This window comes from Papio anubis, chromosome 2 (genome assembly GCF_008728515.1).
Source record: "Papio anubis isolate 15944 chromosome 2, Panubis1.0, whole genome shotgun sequence".
Lineage (NCBI taxonomy): Eukaryota > Metazoa > Chordata > Mammalia > Primates > Cercopithecidae > Papio > Papio anubis.
In genome coordinates this window covers 50,892,286-50,911,531 of record NC_044977.1, presented here as the reverse complement: position 1 = coordinate 50,911,531, position 19,246 = coordinate 50,892,286, and the positions used below count along the sequence as shown (strand labels likewise).

Sequence of the window (19,246 nt, the reverse complement as noted above, 5' to 3'; positions counted from 1 at the left end):
GGGGGTGGTTTCTGAGTTGGTGGCCTCTGTGGCCTGGGGGCGGTTTCTGAGTTGGTGGCCTCTGTGGCCCGGGGGCAGTTTCTGAGCCTCTGTGGCTCCCCACCTCCCTTTTGCGTCCTTTCTCTCCTTCATTGGCTTCTCCTCTCCCCAACTGCATATCCCTGGAATCTCCCAGGAGCTGGTCCTTGGCCTCCTCTCCGTGTACTTCTCTCCCCTGGGTGGCCTCAGCCATCTGACCATTCTCAAGTTAGTAATCCCACTCAGACCCCTTGTGTGAACTCCAAGGCATGTCCTTGGCTGTCTCTTCACCCTCAAACTCTCACGGCCAGCAGGGCTCCCACCTTCCCCCGCAGCCTACACCTCATAGCCGGCCCTCACTGCCACCTGTCCCCTCCTCCCACCTCACTTTTATCTCATCCATCAGTGGGTTTTGTTGGTTTCAGCTTCAAAATACTTCAGAATCCAGTTGCTTCTCCCAGCCCATAAAAGGTAGTCCGAGCCACTGAATCTCCTGCCTGGATTCTCACCCCTATTCTCCAGCCCCTGCCAGGGATCCCTGCTCCAATTAAATCAGACCACTCTCTCTTCTGCTTGGAACTTTCTGTGGCTCCCACTGTTCCTCCTGCTCCCCCTTTTTCTCCCTTCTCTCCCCTGCAGCACACCCACCTCCTAGCGGGCCCTTGAACCTGCACAGCTGGTTTCCTTCTCAGGGCCTTCACATCCCTGACCCATCTGCCTGGTCTGTCTGCATGGCCCAGTCTGTCATCTTGTATCATCTTTGCTCAGATGTCTTCTTTTCTGAGAATCCATCCCTGACCCACTCCCCTACAACGCCCCCCACTGTACCTGGGCACTCCCTGTCTCCTGCGTCCTGCTCTGTTTTGTCCATAGCACTCAGCACCACCTCCATTTATGTTTGTTTATGTATTTATTGTGTCCTTTCCCCTTGAGTGTCTGCCCAACAAGGGCAGGGATTTCTGTCTTGGTCACTGATGTACACCCAGTGCCAAGAACAGTGCTTAGTGCATAGCAGGTGCTCAATAAATCTTTGTTGAATGAAGGGATGTCTGGGTGCTGAGACATCAGCCACATCTCTGAATGGTGAGCACGTTGAGGGCGGGACCTGGAGCTCTCTCCCTCCTGGTGGCCCAAGGTCTGCTGGCTGCACTCAGCCACTGTCCTAGGGACTCTGCAGCTTCTGACAGCCTCGCTCTCCCTGCAGACATCAACGAGTGTGTGACGGACCTGCACACGTGCAGTCGGGGCGAGCACTGTGTGAACACGCTGGGCTCTTTCCACTGCTACAAGGCACTCACCTGCGAACCGGGCTATGCCCTCAAGGATGGCGAGTGTGAAGGTGAGAAGGGCACAGAAGGACCAACTGGAGGCCCTGCCCAACAGCCAGCTTTGCCCTACCCCTCCCTGGCCCCACCCCTGTCCTGCCCTGGCCACGCTCAGGCCTGGCCGTGCCTCTCTCCATCCCCTTCTTTCTAGCAAGCTCCCCTTAGTTGGGTTTCCTGCTGTTGGGAAGACCCCACGATGGTAGTGTTTGGGGCAGAGATGGGAGTCTGAGGCAGGTGAGGGCAGGCTAGGTCCACCCAGGCTTTGCCCCTGCCTGCTGATGTCTGGGTGCCAGTTATGCCCCTTGCTGTGGCCTGGTTTGTACATTGAGGCGGAGCCCACAGAGGGTTCACTCCATCCCTTTCACTGGAAAATTCCAGCCTTCTAAGCAGAGGGAGGGGTTTCATCCAATCCTTTCAAGTACTTCCTGAGCTGTTCTTATGTGCCTGCCAGGTCCTGGGTACCAGGGATCCAGGGTGGGGTGCTGTGGCCCTTCTCTGACCTCGTGGTGGGGGCAGTGGAGTCCACATAGGCAAATGGAGATGGCAGGTGACTGGGGGTGGGGACCCCTGTAAGTGGTGGGTCCAGGGAGGCCCCGGAGGAGGTGATGTTGGAGTTGAGACCTGAATGAGAAGCTTCAGGCAGAGGGGGCGGCATGCCAAGGCCTTTTGGGTGTGGGGAAGAAGCACTCTTGGCGTGTTCCAGAAACAGAAAGAAAGTCTCCAGAGTTGAAGCTGTCTTGCTACCTGTGCTACCTCCCTAAAGTGTGAACACATGACCTTACCTTAGAGATTTAGGCACACGGTGGGGACATCCCCACTTCTTCCCCCTGCAAGTGTGGGACAGTGGCTAACAGAGCAGGCTTGGGAGCCAGTCCCCCAGGTTCTGGTCCTGGTGCAGTGCTCCCCAGCGGTAGAGCCTTGTCTGTGCCTCAGCTTCCCTGTTTGTAAGATGGGGCGTGTCATGACATCTACTTCTTTGGGCTGAGGGTGCCCAGAACAATGGTGGGACCAAGCAGAAGTGCAGTAAACATGGTCATGTTGCTATTACTCCTGGGACAAAGGCCATGCCAGCAACAGTGTGGCTCTGCCAGCTTCCCGGAGAGATCTTTGTAGCCATCGGGGTCACGGGTCTGCGGGCGGGGATGTGTGGGCAGGGCTGCTGGGTGTAAAGGCAGGACCTGTCCCCCAGCCCTTGACACCCAGCCTCTCCGCTGCAGACGTGGATGAGTGTGCAATGGGCACGCACACCTGCCAGGCAGGCTTCTTGTGCCAGAACACCAAGGGTTCCTTCTACTGCCAGGCCCGGCAGCGCTGCATGGATGGCTTCCTGCAGGATCCTGAAGGCAACTGTGTGGGTGAGTGGGGGCTGCAGCACTGGGGATCACCAGGCTAGGGCTCTACTGGAGGCATTGCGGGGGCTTTGAGGGCTTTAGAGACCAGGGAGGCCTGGCTTGCTGCTCCATTCCTCTCCCAGCCCCCTTGTCCCTACCTGTGAATGGGCATGTCAAGTGTTCAACCCTGGGGGCGCCACCGCCCCCAAAGTGTAGCTGCTTCTATTACCTTGAGCTGTTAAACCTTGGCTGAGTTATTATTCAGTGGCCTCTGTGAAGCTATCTGTGGGGTTGGACTGGATGTGAATGAGTATCCAGTTTTTTTTAACCAGTCAGCAGTGGCTATGTGATAGATCATGACCTGGCACATACATCTACACACATCCAGGAAGACCTGGAACACAAATGTTCCCACACAGTACTGCGTGTGACACCCCCTGAAATTTCCCATTTTCGGAGAATGCTAGTGAGACCTCCTAGAATGATTCCGTGCTGCACACGAGGGTTGAGACTTTCAGGTTTACAGACGCCGGCCTAGTCCCCAAGTGGGTCTGAGATTCTACCCGCTCTGCGCCCCCCAACAACTCCTTCCCAAAAAGGGGTTGCTAACTTAGTCTCTGTGCCTCTAAAACTTCTTGTTAATGTGCTGTACTTCCCCGGCACCTAGACCCCTGGCACGTGGTTGGTGTAGTTATCCTAGCACTCAACCTCGATCCCGCCCTGCCTTCAGCTGCTCTGTTGGGCAGATATGAGAGGGCATAGGGCCAGCCATCAGGTGCTTGGGTTCTGGGAGGTGTATCCCTTGGGTGGTGGGGCACAGAGGTGGGACAGTCTGGCCCTGCAGCTCTGACCAGGGCTGGTCTGGAGCCTAGGACTGACCCCTCCCAGTGTGGCCCTGGGAGGACGCCATGCCAGGCTCCCTCACCCACACCTGCCTCTGCAGACATCAATGAGTGCACGTCACTGTCCGAGCCATGTCGGCCAGGCTTCAGCTGCATCAACACAGTGGGCTCCTACACGTGCCAGAGGAACCCGCTGATCTGTGGGCGCGGCTACCACGCCAGCGATGATGGGGCCAAGTGTGTGGGTAAGGCCAGCCGCCCCCACCCTGCCAGCCAGCCCGGCCTGTCCGCTTCCCCACCCGTGGGAGGTGTGTGTGGAGGGAGCTCCAGGACTCAAGGTACCCTGCTCACCCCCCACAGACGTGAACGAGTGTGAGACGGGTGTGCACCGCTGCGGTGAGGGCCAGGTGTGCCACAACCTCCCCGGCTCCTACCGCTGTGACTGCAAAGCGGGCTTTCAGCGGGACGCCTTCGGCCGGGGCTGCATCGGTAGGTAGGCTGGTGGCCAGGACCCGTGGGGAACACCTGGCTGGGCCCCTGCCCTCTGTTCACTCCACCTCCCCGTGCCCAGCACCTCCACTGCCTGAGTGGGGCCCACCTGCTGGAGTCCCCAAGGCTGCCTTCCAGCTGGCCTCATCTTCCTGCTGGGCCTGCCAGGGCCTGGCTCTGGCCCCCGCCCCCACCTTCTCAGTCCCTCCTGTCTCATCCCTGTGGCTCTGCCCCTCTTACTCTGGTCTTTCCTGCTTCCCTCAGTCTCTGTCACCATCTCTTCTTGTCTCTTGCCTTGCCTGTGTCTGTCCCTCTGGCCTCTTCCTCTCGCCTTCCTCCGACACCCTTGCTGTCTCCCCGCCACCTGGTCTCTTTGCCTCTCTCTTTGCCTGTCCTGGCCTCTCCTTGTCTTTCCTTTTGGGTCCCTCTCTTACTTAGCCTCCCTTCGGCCCTGGATGGCCCCTGGGGGTGGAGGGAGCTGGCTTCAGGGCCACCCACCCTGTGCCTGCTGCCTGCCCTCCCACAGACGTGAACGAGTGCTGGGCCTCACCAGGCCGCCTGTGCCAGCACACGTGTGAGAACACACTAGGCTCCTACCGCTGTTCCTGCGCCTCTGGGTTCCTGCTAGCAGCAGACGGCAAGCACTGTGAAGGTACGCTGGCCCTCATCTCTGACCCCATGCTGCCTGGGATCCACAGGGGGCAGACCCACCGTGGAAAACCCGGAGCCTTCCCCGACCCTTCACCCTCACACCTTCACCCACGCTGGTCCCTCCCTCCTCCTCTGTCTGACCCAACCCTCTCTGGCCTCCACACTCACCTTCCTCCTGTTGTTTTCTGTCCTGAATTCCCCTGCTGAGGTCCTGGGGCCCCAGCTCCCTCAGTCCAGAGAGGCTGGGTCTCTGTGTCATCTGTACCCACAAATGGGGTATCTGAGGCCTCCAAGGTCCGTGTACCCACCTATGCGGGATGTGCCTGTGGCTGAGGGAAGGGCTGTAACATTATTCCCATATGTGTTCATGGTGCTGTTGGCCCGGCTCAATGGGGACTGGTGTGGAGTAAGGCCACCAGGCTGCTCAGTGAGGGGGTGAGGGGCCAAGCTAGAGGGCCATGGGGTCTTGGCCCCATTTACCTGGCACAGTCTTTCTCAGCCCCTCCCCAGGCTGGAGGAAATTCCCTCATTTTCTCCTGGTGAGGTGAGTTGGCTGAGACCCCTGGGAGGCCACGGATCCCTTCCTAGTCACCGAGCCTGGCAGGAAAGCTGGCCCTCGCATGGGTTAACCCCAGTCCAGCCCAGGGAGCTTGGTGGGCCTGGCTGTCAGACGGCATTTGGATGGGCTCTCCAAGGCAGACTTGGGCCCTGCCATGACTGCCTGCTGGTGTCCCTGCAGATGTGAACGAGTGTGAGGCCCAGCGCTGCAGCCAGGAGTGTGCCAACATCTACGGCTCCTACCAGTGCTACTGCCGCCAGGGCTACCAGCTGGCTGAGGATGGGCACACCTGCACAGGTACCTTTCCCCTGTCCAAGAGCCGCCTTCCAGAGAGGCACTCCTTTCCCTTGTGCCAGAGTCCCCGAGAGTCCCTCCTGGGCCATGGACACAGAAAGGTTTTAGCATCAGATCTGAGTTCACGCCCCAGCCCTGCAGCTTCCTGTCTGTGTGACCTTGGGCAGATTGCCTCTCCACTCTGACCTCAGCCTTCTCCTCTGTAAAATGGGAATAGTGGTCCCGACTTCAGGGGGATGAAGAACTAAGTTTACATAGGTGCCCGTGACTGGCATCTGATTGTCCCCTCAGCTGGTAGTAGGAGTCAGGGAGCAGCCCTCGGGCATGAGCACTGGAGTGGGAGTCCTGTTTTGCTTCGTGGACTCGGGCAACTCTCTTCTACTCTCTCAGTCCCCTTGTCTTCATTTAAAAAATGGGCCCCTAAGCTCTGTGGCTGTAACAGGGACAGGCTGACTGTCAGTGGCTGGGCTCTGTGGGTGGATGAGGTTCACCAGGGGCTGCACCTCTCTCCGACAGACATCGACGAGTGTGCTCAAGGCGCCGGCATCCTCTGCACCTTCCGCTGTCTCAATGTGCCAGGGAGCTACCAGTGTGCATGTCCTGAGCAGGGCTATACCATGACGGCCAACGGAAGGTCCTGCAAGGGTGAGCAAGTCCCCCTGCCCCTGCCTCCACCAGGGCCTTGGGCAGGCTCCAAGCAGGCACAGAAAAGCTCACAGAGCTTGCATGCACTTGGAGCCCCCATACCCGGTGAATAAATGCAGGATGGCCAATGCTACCAGTGGCCATGTTAATTGAGGTAATGCCTGGGATGAAGAAGGTGACAATCTTGCTGCTGCTCAATGCAGCTTAGAATCTTCCAGGCCTGTGCTCAGCTCTGGACCCTGTCCTGAGAGTGGAACAGGGATTCTATGGGGTAGTTTTAAGGAGGCAGCAGGCCTGTCCAGTGAGGAGACTGCAGAAGAGCCACAGGGATCCCAGGCAGTGTCCCGAGTCTCTGCAGTGTTATGCAGGGACAAGGGGATCAGGCAGGTCTGTGGACCCAGAGGGTAGGGCGAGATCCCGGGGAGTAGGGAAGGGTGTCATGGGGAGGCTTATCCCAGCCCTGGTGCAGAAACGCATTCTTCTCATCAGAACTGTGTAGAGCTGGGAGGGGCTGCGCAATGGGAGGGTCCCCCACTCCCCTGCTATTGAGGATGTACAAGGGCTGGTCAGTCACCTGTCGAATTTGCAAGAGAGGGGACTATGTCCCTGGAGAGAGACCATGTTCTCTGGTATTTCATGTTCCTCCTCTGCTAGAGAGTCATAATTCTAAGTTCAGTGCCATTTGCCACCAGACTCTGGGCCTGGCAAGCCACCAAGGCAAGGTGAGGGGCCAGGATGCAGAAGGGGTCATTGCCCCAGGAGAACCAACCACTTAACCCCTCAGCCCCTCGGTCCCTTGGCGCCGCAGAGCTCAGACCTCCTCCTGACTTCAGTGGCCAGGTCTTCCCCACGCATGGAGCTGAGAGCATGGAGTTCCCTAGGGTGCAGCCTTCGGGGTGTGACCAGGGTCCTGGCCCAGCCTTGGGCATCTTCTTGTCCCACAAAAGCGGGTCTTGGTGTTCTGGGGACCAGGGGTCAGAGTTAGCACTCAGAAGGGTTTGGAGTTAGCCCAGCACGGTGCAGGCTGGTGGTTGCTACCTGTCAGTGGATCCTGAGATCAAGTTGGTAGACTTCAGCCAGCTGTCTGTGTTCTCCTTTCTATTAGCATAGAACAGAAAGCACTATAGGGCAGGGTGGAGTGGCGCGGCATGGGGCAGGTCAGAGTGCATTGTGCCCCTAGGTTCCAGCCCTTAGGTGTGTACGTAGTCCCAATGCACAAGCAGTCCTTTGTTTGGGCCGATGCAAACATATCAGAGTCATAAGTTAAATCAGAAGACTGTGAGAAGACCCTATAAATCACTGACTGGGAGGCCTGCTGGGCCCACAGAAGCTGGCTTAGGTCTGGCTGGCTGCAAAGCCCTCTTCTTTTTAATTAAAAAAAAAGTCGGTATGGACTCCATAAAAGGTAAGGATTCTACTCACCATGTCCTCAGCTTGGCAGGAAATATGACTTTATCCTTCTGGATTGTGATTTCACATGTGACACCAAGGCCCTGTTCCTGGGGGCGGAACACAGGTGTGGCCACTTCAAGGAAGCCCCCTCAGACACTGCAGTGACATTTGCTCTTGGAGGAGTTTCAGGTTCAAACCTGTCTACACTGAGGACAGACTCTCCCTGGCTCTTTATTTTCCGACCCACACCGAGCACCTGGGGGGTGCTTGGGATACCTGGATGCCCACATGTGCCTGGCTGGCCACTAGAGAGGGCTTCCCGGGACCTGGCATGTGCCCATCGTGGGTGCACCTGACCCCAACGCTTCTCTCTTGCCTGGGCTTGCCCGCCACCCCGTCTCTGCGTCCTCTTCTTGGGGTGGCTGCCCCTCTGCCCCAGTGGCTTGCTCTGTGTTGAAGAACTGGCAAGGCCAGGTCCCCTCTGCAGGCTCCCACTGTGCCACCAGCCCCCACCAGGAGATCGGGGCAAGGTAGAGCCCCACACCTGCACATCTGCCACCCTCGCTTCCTCTCCAGACCTTCCTTCTGGAGGAGCCTTCTGACTCACACGGTAGGCGAGGGCGCAGTGGGGGCTGCCTGCTCCCCGGCCTCGTCCATTTCCCGGGTCACTCCATGTAGCTGCTTTTGCAGCTCCTGACCTTCAGAGCTAAGAGGCTGTCCTTTTGTCGTGTTCTGGCTTGGGCCAAACTCTGAGGTCTCTCAGCTCAAACAGGGTCAGGGAGGCTGGCTTGGGGGAAAGAACATGCTGGATAATGTCTCTGTTAGCCTTTAGCCCCTCTCCAATAGTTAAAAAAAAAAGTACAGGAAAATCTGAAGGAATTTAGGCTCAGCCTTCTCCCCTGGAATGCACACTCCATGAAGGTAGGGCCCTGTCTGTCTGGCTCACCAGCATCTAGAGCAAATGCCCAGCACATAGTAGGTGCTCACTGGACATTTGACCCCGTGACTGAGCTGAGAGGGAACCACTGCTCATGTTTGCATGCATTTCCCTCCAGTCTTTCCCTAAGCAGATATAAACACACACACACACACACACACACACACACAGACACCACTTGTATGAAATATCATTTGAGGCCATGCTGAAAGTCACCCTGAGTCCTGCTTGTTTCTGTGTAGTAAGAGCCCTTGTCTGCATGCCACTCGATGGGCCAGGCCAGCTTTGAGCAGTGCTCTCAGTCTTGACCCTGAGCTGTTGTGGGCTTCTGGACCTCAGGTCCTTCAGAAGCCCTTGGAAGCCTCTCTCCCAGGGCTGCATTTTGTAGGACTCCCCTGTTTCGTCCTTTTTGCTCTGTCTCCCACTTTTGCACATCTGAGTTGCGGCTGACTTGCGGCTGACCCTGGCTGTCTCTGATGAGGCTGCGATGGCAGCCCTGGATACAGGGCCTAGTCCAGCTCCCACGTTAGCCCACACTCTCCAGGGGCCTGGCAGCACCGATGGGCAAGGCCCTGGGGCGTTAGGGAAGACCTGCGACTGACCGCCTCCCACAAGCTTGGTGAGGCCAGGCTGCAGCCACTCACCCTTCTCGGCCCTTCGCTTCTGGGCATCTCCAGCAGCAGCAGCCCAGAGCCAAAGCAAAAAGCTCCCACATCCTTCCTGCCCCACTCACACAAGCTCTGGGGTCACTGAAGCAGGCCACCCGGGGCATAGGCTGAGGAGCAGGAGGAGGCCCTCTCCATGTGGAGTCCGCTAGCGAATAATCAGCAACCCCGGACCACCCAGTTGGGCTCTACCCTGCCTGGCCTCTTGCCATGTTTTCTCCCACTCGTCTGCACCACCCTGGGGCCCATTTTATGGAGGGAGGGAAGTGAGGCCCAGAGAGGTGAACAGATGTGAGCTGACCCCCTACAAGAGAGCCTGGTGGCCAAGAGCCCACAGTCTGAGGTGGGCCAGGAGTATTGAGTCCTGGCCTTGCCCTGGCAGCTGTGTGACCCTAGGCACATTTGTGGACACCTGCAATGGTTTGCATGGGCGCAGAGTCCCTCAGGCATCACAGGGACGTCAGGCGGTAAACTCTGGAGGCAGGCTGACTATTGGTGTTATTACTATTATGTTGTTGTTACTCTTAGGAGTCAGCTTGGCATCATGATTGGATCACAGATTTTGGCATCAGGCATACCTGGCTTGCTGCCCTGCTCACTGCTGTGTGACCTTGAGCAAGGCTTTGCCCCTCTCTGAGCCTCTGCACCCTCCTCTGTCTGAGGAATCCAGTGACCCTCACTGCACAGGGCTGGTGTGAGGACTAAGTGAGGAGAAATTCCTACATGGTGTCAATATGAAGGATTGGAAAACAAAAACTGAAGCCCTCTGTGACTGCCCCTGGAAGACCCCCTGCCCCTACCTCACCGGACTTCCCTGAGGCCTCCTGAGGCGGCCCTCTCTGGGCTGAGCAGCTCATCCTCAAAGTGTCTCAAGAACCCATTTCTAAGACCTTTTGTCCTCCAGGGTGCCTGTGGGACACACACACACACACACACACACACACACACACAGACACCCCTACCCCTACCCCTACCCTTGCTTCTCTGAGCTTTTGTGAACGGTATCTATTCATATGTCTGTTGACGTTTATATGTGTATGTTTCTTTGTCCCAAATGGGCCCTCTGTGTGTTTGTTTCTGTGCACCCGTGTGGGTGTGCGTGTGCTCACGTGTGTGCTGAGGCTGTGTGCCTGTTGGAGTTGCACATGTATGTTTGCTTCTGAACGTACAGGAAGCGTGAGCACATCTGTTGCTCATGTGGGACATTTACTCACAGCTCTGCGTCTCTGAGTCTGAACTTGCAAGTGATGGGTCTTGGACTTCTGTCCAGCAAGATGTATTGAGCGCTGCTCCATGCAGGCACTCCACTGGGCACTGGGGACACCATGGAAATGAGAAAGACAAACACCCCTGCCCTCCTGGAACCCAGTTGATGGGGACGGTAGAAACATACAAAACATGCAGTCATACAAAACAGCCTCGGTGTGTGCAGAGCGTGACGACCTGTAGGAGGGTGATAAAATGGGGTGGGATGGAGGGTGATAGGGCAGGAGGACCACTGTAGAGTGGTCAGGGAGGCCATCCTGGAGGGGGTGACTCAAGATCTGAGAGTTAAAAGATGAGAAGGAGCCAGCAGTAGGAAAAGCTGGGGAAAGCGTTCCGGGAGCAGCAAAGGCCCTGGGGTAGGATAAGGGTCAGGCTATTGGGGCAGCCCAAGAATGTCCAGCAGGACTGTGGCCCCTGTGGAAGAGAAGGGGCTTGGAGAGGCCAGAGAGGCCTTACACTGTGTGGCTTGGCGTCCAGAGGAGGGACTTGGGCTTTATTCTGGAGCGCGAGAAGCCTTGGGAGGGCATGACATGAGGTGATTTACACTTCAGAACAAGGCCCCCTGCTGTGGGTGCGGAGCAGGTGAGATGGGGCATGCGTGTGCAGGGAGGCACGCGGACTGTTCTCACAGGTCAGGCTGCCATGGGGCCCAGGCCTTTCATGCAGGCTGGGGAGTTTCAGGCTGGGCCCCCCAGCTGTGGGGACCCTGCCATTGCCCCTCTTCTCCCCCAGACTTGGATGAGTGTGCACTGGGTACCCACAACTGTTCCGAGGCTGAGACCTGCCACAACATCCAGGGTAGCTTCCGCTGCCTACGCTTCGAGTGTCCTCCCAACTATGTCCGAGTCTCCAAAACGTGAGTGTCCCCACCCCAGTCCCAGTCCCAGGGAGCCTGTCCTGGTCCTGTACTATCCAGGGGTGAGGCCGAGAGATGGGCGCCTGCCTTGACCACCTTCCTCTCTTCCCAGCCCCTGACTGCGGGGTCTGCGGGCTAGGTGACCAAAACAAATATAAGTACCTTGTAGAGAGTTCAAGGTTGAGAGAAGAAAGGGGAAAAGACACACAGAAAACACCAGCCCTCCTCCTCATTCACACACATAGTAGTTACTGCTGTGTGACCAGTTATCCCAACCAACATTTAACACCGTAATACAACAGATACTTACTCTATGTCACGCAGTGTCTGAGGGCCAGGAGCCTGGGAGTGGTACAGCTAGGCGGTCTGGCTCAGGGTCTCAAGGGCTGCCTGTCCAGGCTACAGTGTCCTGCCACCGCTCTGTGGCTCTGGGCAGGAGGCCTCAGCTCCACATCACAGGAGCCCCTCCACGAGGTTGCTTGTGACATGCCACTCCCCAGCTCAGGGTATCAGGAGTGTGAGCGACAGCCTCTTAACCACACTTAACCTCAGAACTGGCAGACCATTACTCTGCCACCAGCCACATAACCCGGCACTTGGGAGGGACCCTGGGAGGGACACTGGGTGCACTGGGAAGAAGGGAGAAGGGAGGGAGGAAAGGAAGGGGAAAGGGAAAAGGAAGGAGAAAGGAAGAATGGGAGGATGGCAGGAGGGAGGATGAAGGGAGCATGGGGACAGGTAAGAACTGTTAATGAGCCTGGCCCATGCCATGCTGAGCTCACCCATTCCAGTGAACCTGTGAAGCTTCTATTAACCTCATCTCACAGGCAAGGAAACTGAGACCCAGGGGACGTAAGGGGACTTACTTGAGGCTTCCAGGCCATTAGGGAGAGAGCTGGCCCTTGATCCTGCTGCTGAGCTGTGCCGTCTGTGTTCCTGTCTGGGGTTGGGGGGAGGTGGGCGAGCCATGGGTGACCCGGCCCATCCTCCCTGCAGGAAGTGCGAGCGCACCACGTGCCACGACTTCCTGGAGTGCCAGAACTCGCCGGCGCGCATCACACATTACCAGCTCAACTTCCAGACGGGCCTCCTGGTGCCTGCGCATATCTTCCGCATTGGCCCCGCGCCAGCCTTCACGGGGGACACCATCGCCCTGACCATCATCAAGGGCAACGAGGAGGGCTACTTTGGCACGCGCAGGCTCAACGCCTACACGGGCGTGGTCTACCTGCAGCGGGCTGTGCTGGAGCCCCGGGACTTTGCCCTGGACGTGGAGATGAAGCTCTGGCGGCAGGGCTCTGTCACCACTTTCCTGGCCAAGATGCACATCTTCTTCACCACCTTTGCCCTGTGAGGTGCCAGCACCGGCCACCTGCGGGTGCGACGCAGCCCAGGGCTCACACTGCGTGGGAGGGACTGGGTCACTATTGTGGTTTTTACTATAACTTTGTAAATTAACTTAATTTTGCTGACTTGACTCCTGTGGGCTTCTGGACCCCTCCTTTGCCCCACAGGAGGAAGTTCCGTGGCAGATGGTGCGTTCCCACGTAGGCACCAAGTGGAAGCTTGCGGGGTGGGCCACGGCCATGGCAGGTGCCCTGTGGGTGAGGCTGGGTGATGACCTGAGGACCAAGGACACGGGACCACATTGGGGCTCTTGGACTCCTCGGAGGACCCATCCCCAAAGTTGACATTCCATTTCATGTTCCACTGTGATTATTTTCTTTTTTAAAAGATCATTTTAAAGTTTTTTGTTTAATTATAAAGTAGTACATCTACATTGTAAAAAAAAAAAAGTTCAACTAGTATGAAAGGGTTATAAAGTAACAGAGGAAAACGCCTCTTGGTCCCTTTACTTTTGTAAAGTGTTCGGAGTTTGACAACCTTGTCCAGATGTCACAGGGCTCTATGGCCTGGCCAGCATGTCAGTTCATTGATCAAGACCTTGATGTCCTTCTCAAATAACGAGGCCCAAACCTGGAGTTCACTTTGGGGTGAGGGCACCCCAGTGTGAGCAGCCACTGACCGGGCCCTTTATTCTGCTTTTACTACTTCAGCTTTCCCTCCTCCTTCCTCCTCCATCCTCCATCCTCCCTCCTCCCCCTTCCTCCTCCCTCCTCTGCCTTCCCCAATGGGGACCTCTGCTGCTGGCCTGTCACTTGGATGTCATCCAGAACTTGGCCCCTGTTGCTGAGCTGTCAGGTCAGGCAGTAGACCTGGGCAGGAGCCTGAAGGAACCTGGGAAACTGAGGCCCTGAGAGTGGAAGGGATGTGCCCCCAGCCCACAGCAAGCATCAGAGCACACGGGACCCAGCTCTGAGGACCCTGCTTGGGCTCCATAGGTCTAGAGTTAAATATAGGGGGCAGCAGCCAGCACTTTTAAAGTGACGTAGAATAGAGCAGATGAGATGTGAGTGCTTCACACCCTGTAAAGAGAAGAACTGCTTCACCAAACCACAGCGCGTGTCTGTGCGTGTGTCGTGTGTACCTACGCGTGGGCACGCCAGCTCTGGCTTGTGGTAGAAAGTGTTTCTCACTGTGGGTGGAAGGAAGCAGGCCTGTCGGGCGCGCTGGGGAGCACACACCCTGTGTGAAGGGGGCGGCTACACTTGGCTTCAGCAACGGCCGCCTTCTGGGCATGTGGCCCGGGATGGCCAGATGTTCTTGTTCCTCAACACAAGCTCTCCCAGTGTTAAGAGGTGGCAACTGGTTCAAGCTTCTAAAGAACAGGTGTTTGGGAGCCTCTTGCTGGAAGCCTGCGGTGGGGGCCCTCTGTCCCTGCTCCTCTCCAGCCCCCATCCCCAAGGGTGCAGCAGAAGCTAGGTCTTCCTTGTCCCTGGCCTGGCTGTCTCTGTTCCTTCTATTTTGCTGATTTTCAGAAAAACTAGATCCAGCACCTTTCGGTGCACAGTCCCCACCAGCAGAAGCCAGTAGGCGACAGGCTCCATTCAAGAGGACAGGCAGGTTAGGGACACCTCTGGCTGGCAGCAGCCATTCCTGCTCCTACCCAGCCCCAGTTACTCCTTCTGGGACCTCAGGCAAGTGACTTCACCTCCCTGGGCCTCACTGGTCTCCCCTGTGAAGAGGAGCACCAGCTGTTCTTCCTGCACAGGCCATTGAGCCAATAAAATGAACTTGGCACCCAGCACATCCCTGCGGAGGCTCTTGGAGAACAACTTCTCTTCTGACTTTAGAGTTTCTCAGGTGATTCTGGAACTCCATGCCTGCAAGTTTGGCAAACTGCAGCTTTAGGGAATAGCCCCTATGAGACTACCCTCACTGCAGACACCAGAGACAAGCTCAGGCATCCCCAGGACCACCCTCACGGCGGAGCAATGGGCTACAGATTTGGGCGTCCTTACGTCCACCCTCAGGCTCGTTAATTCACCTGTGTGACTCAGACAGCTCATGGTGAAAGGAAGCAGGTTAAAGTCATTGATGAGGCCTAGAGCAGAGTCCAGGAGAGCCCAGTCACAGAGCTTCCGTGTCCTCAGGATGCAGCACACACAATAGTGCTGAGCAGGCGCCTGGGGTCCAGGTGTGTCTGGGAGCTTGACCACATGGCTGTCAGTGTGGCTGGCCCTAAGTCTCCAGTCCCTCACAGAGGTCAGAACTGAGGCAGCAAAGTCCCTGGAAACACTGGTACTCCAGTGACAGCCACGATGTTCTGGGGGCCGAGAGCTCACCCTGCAGGCCACCCCCGGCCCCAGCCCCAGCGTTCTCGAAGTGGAATAGTCACATTTGTCTGGGCAGCTCCTTTAGCATTGCCTGCTTCCTGCCTTGCTGCAGGGCTGCCTGTGCCTACGATGCATGTAAAAAGAACCGCTGCATGCCAGCGTTAGCCCAGGGTTGGCTCCACCCAGCTCTTCCACAGATGTCATTATTGTTGCTGTATCCTGAGGAGGCTGGAACTCAGGGTTTCGATACATCTGCAATCACCATCAACGTTGTAACCTTACCAACAGGGCCAGGTGGGACCATATTGCAGTTTGCTGGATATCACCTAAAAAGGAAGACCAGAGTCCCACTCAGTCATAGCAGTTTATCTAGTCCATCACCACGTCAGACCAGCAGATGTCCTCCAGGACCAGGCCACTCAGGTTTGCAGGCTGCCATTTGACCTTGTCAAGTTCCAAAAGCAGAGGCGGCCTCGGCGTCACCCTTTCAGGCATCTGGTGTAGTTGAGCTAAGAGATGATGTCCTCCACACCCCTCTTAAGGTAGTACTGTAACGTAGGATTCACCTAAAATTGGATTTCCCGGCCAGGCACGATGGCTCACACCTGTAATCCCAGCACTTTGGGAGGCCGAAGTGGGTGGATCACCTGAAGTTGGGAGTTCAAGACCAGGCTGACCAACATGGAGAAACCCTGTCTCTACCAAAAATACAAAATTAGCCGGGCGTGGTGGCACATGCCTATAATCCCAGCTACTTGGGAGGCTGAGGCAGGAGAATTGCTTGAACCAGGGAGGCAGAGGTTGCGGGTGAGCCGAGATTGTGCCATTGCACTCCAGCCTGGGCAACAAGAGTGAAACTCTGTCTCAAAAAAAAAAAAAAAAAAGAATTTCCCTCACCACATAACCCATGTATTCGTTCCTTTACCCTCAGCTCCAGTTCTCCCTTTTCTCCATTTGTATTCAGGTATTTCCACCTTTAGAAGGTCCAGGAGGTTCGGCCATGCTGCTGGGCCAGATTGTCAGAAGCAACGCCAGCCTAGCAAATGCCTCCCTGACAGTCCACTCCGGTTGGTGTAGGATGGGGTTTCACAGGTGTAGAAAGTGGGCTGTCTCCACCACCAGGCAATATGCCTGCCTCACGAGCTGCCCTGATTTTTCTGGATGGGGTGAAGGCACCATCTGCCCCGTCAGCCCTCAGGAGCTCTGGCATGAAGCTTTAGAGCTAGAGGTGCACCTTCCTGCCTAGGAGTCATTGCTACTTCAGCACTTGCAGCTGCAGCCCTGGTCCTGGGGCCACTGCAGCAGATAGGAAAGGAGGAAGGTGAGGTGATGTGGAGAAGAAAGAAAAAAAGCAGTTTTACCACAACCTCCCTTCCCCAGTTCTCTTAGAAAAGGCATAGGAGGCCAGGTGCAGTGGCTCACACCTGTAATCCCAACACTTTGGGAGGCCATGGCAGGTGGATCACTTGAGGTCAGGAGTTCGAGACCAGCCTGGCCAATTTGGTGAAACCCCGTCTCTATTAAAATACAAAAAAAAAAAAAAATTTAGCTGGGTGTGGTGGTGCACATCTGTAATCCCAGCTACTTGGGAGGCTGGGCCAAGAGAATCACTTGAACCCAGAAGGTGGAGGTTGCAGTGAGCTGAGATCGTGCAACTATACTCCAGCCTGGGTGACAGAGTAAGACTCGAAAAAACAAAACAAAACACAACAAAAGCAGAAAAGGCGTAGGGCTCTATCTAGTGAGGACCCTCTTCTGGCCCCTCTCATGTTTGGGGTGGACACACACTTGTGATGGCGTGCAGGTCACTCTTTCCTGGCCCACCATCTCTGTTTGAGACAACCAGTATCAATTACATGTTCCGGTTCTCTGTCCAACCTTACGCCAAGGATGAGAATGCTCTCTCTGGCCCTTGTTGGACATTTGGGGCTGTAAAGTGTGTCCCTTGGTCCAGAGAAGTGTGAGTGGGCAGTGCAAATTGGTGCACTGTCTCCCATCGTCACACTTTTATAGTACCTTGAGCGTCTGCCACCAGGGAAGCAAAGCCCAGGCGAGAGTCAGTGTCTCGCCTTTCCCTGTCAGGGCCCTTTGGTGGCCTCCTGGGGCTTCTGTTTGGTTTGTCCTGCCAGCTCAATGCAGGGCCTTCCCTCGTGGGACTCTGCACAGCCATCAGCAGTCTCTGTCTCTGTCTGTTGGCAGACAGAACAGTTCTTATGAACTGTGCCTTGGGGGTGCAAGAGGAATGTGTCTAGGTTCATCTGCAGCCCCAATGTCCACTCATTCCGTGGACCCAGGGGGCCACCCCAAATGAGCACACCAGGACCCTTACTTGCCATCCCAATCACTGCTTGATCCTGGAAGGCGGCGTCCTTTGATGGGCATCAACATGTCCCACTTTAACGCACCTCTCAGATTCCCAGGGTGATTCTGCAGGGCCGTGCTCCACACGGGTATCCCTTTAATAGGCCAGGTTTCCGCTGCCCTCCTGCCTGACCATAGGGTCTGACAGGGTCACCCATGAATCAGTAAAAACATAAACACACGAGTGAACAGCAAGCAGTCCCTCCCACCGAGCTGATTCATTTCCACCTTCTTCCACAGGAGGGCTGGCCTTCCAAACTGTGCTGTCTGCATACCTTGGAACTGCCATCCATACACACTGGCCAGTCAAGAGCTCTCACAGAGCATCAGCCAAGTGACAGTAGGATCTGCCAGCTCCTCGGGTGCTTCCAAAGTTGGCCCTAGGGGAAAGCCTGCCTGCTCGTGAGTACGCCAAGTACCTCTTTGCATCCCCAGGCAGCACATTCCTGCACAAAGCATTTCCATTTTATTAAGAAACTCTGGGGCCAGGCATGATGGCTCACACCTGTAACCAAGTCGGGTGGATCGCCTGAACTCAGGAGTTTGAGACCAGCCCGGACAACATGGCAAAAACCGATTTCTACGAAAAATGCAAAAATTAGCCAAGTATGGTGGCACATGCCGGTAGTCGCAGGTACTTGGGAGGCTGAGGTGGGAGGATGGCTTGAGTCCAAGAGGCGGAGGTTGCAGTGAGCTGAGCAGTGGCCGGATCTCAGCTCACTGCAAGCTCCGCCTCCCGGGTTCACGCCATTCTCCTGCCTCAGCCTCCGGAGTAGCCTGGACTACAGGCGCCCCCCACCTCGCCCGGCTAATTTTTTGTATTTTTAGTAGAGGCGGAGTTTCACGGTGTTAGCCAGGATGGTCTTGATCTCCTGACCTCGTGATCCACCCGCCTCGGCCTCCCAAAGCGCTGGGATTACAGGCGTGAGCCATCGCGCGTGGCCCTCAGATGAAAATTTTCTAGTCCCAAATCCCGGCGGTCACCCCTGGGCGGCACTAACAGGCTTTGCCAGAAAGCCCCATCTGTGTAGGGACTCCAGGGCTTTTGGGGGTAGTTTTATGGGAAGGAGTTGCAATATTCCCGGATGTGGAGTGTGTACCCTTCAGAGTCTGAATCAGCTGACCAGATGCCGGTCCTCAATCACTATTGCCAGAAGGGCAGGTTTACCTGCCTTCTATTTTACAGCAATCGGTGGGAGAAGCATTCCCCAGCCAGACCATCTCCATCCCCAGCATATGCTCTGATAAAGCAGGTGCAGCCACCTCACAGAGAGTTTGTTCTAACATTCCAGTTTTCACCTAAGTATCCACCTTAATTCCATCAACCATCACATTTCTAAATGCTTCCCATTGACCGAGAGCTCCATTTGGGCTTCACTGACAGGGTCTGGAATCGCAGAGCAGGGGCTCCCATAGACGGAGTCTGTTCTCCTCCCCAGGCCATTTTACCCACCCGTGTGTGTACGGCTTTGGGTCCCCAGCTAGGGGGTGGGCCAAAGGACTCAGGCTTTCTTCTGGTTAGATTGTGAGACCACCGCCTCAGGCAACTCGAGATCAGAATTCTCACTGTCATTTTAGGCCTCTCAGGTTTTAAAAATCCTCCGAACTAGAATGAATAAAGCAGATTTTTGCAGGGCCTTTTCACACTGGGCGGCGGGCAGGGTCCATCCAGCTTCTGTGATTGCTGCATTGAGACCGTTGTTTCGTCCCCATCAATATCCACTTTATTCATCGTATTTCTTAACACCTGCTTAAAAGCTTCCACCCTGCTGGGATGAGTCCCTTGACTGTCTCCTCGGTCCTACCTTTGTTTTGTCCATGTTCTTATGAAAACCTTTACTATCTGTTGTCTCGGCACCCTTTCCCTTTGGAGGAGACTCTGAGGCCAGTAGCCACACCTTGGGTCAACTGACTGGACCCTAGCCCAGCATCGGAATC

At 56.1% G+C, this 19,246-nt stretch overlaps 1 protein-coding gene across 1 annotated transcript; it reads left to right on the top strand.

Moving 5' to 3' along the window:
* The first annotated feature begins 1,083 nt into the window (after positions 1-1,083).
* On the top strand, positions 1,084-13,110 carry LOC116273734 (fibulin-2-like). The gene is made up of 9 exons (XM_031663111.1): positions 1,084-1,357; positions 2,561-2,698; positions 3,618-3,761; positions 3,877-4,005; positions 4,532-4,657; positions 5,396-5,512; positions 6,026-6,154; positions 11,147-11,270; positions 12,267-13,110. Exons 1-9 carry the CDS (start codon positions 1,099-1,101, stop codon positions 12,622-12,624), a joined length of 1,524 nt encoding a protein of 507 aa, XP_031518971.1. The 5' UTR covers positions 1,084-1,098; the 3' UTR covers positions 12,625-13,110.
* The last annotated feature ends 6,136 nt before the right edge of the window (positions 13,111-19,246 follow it).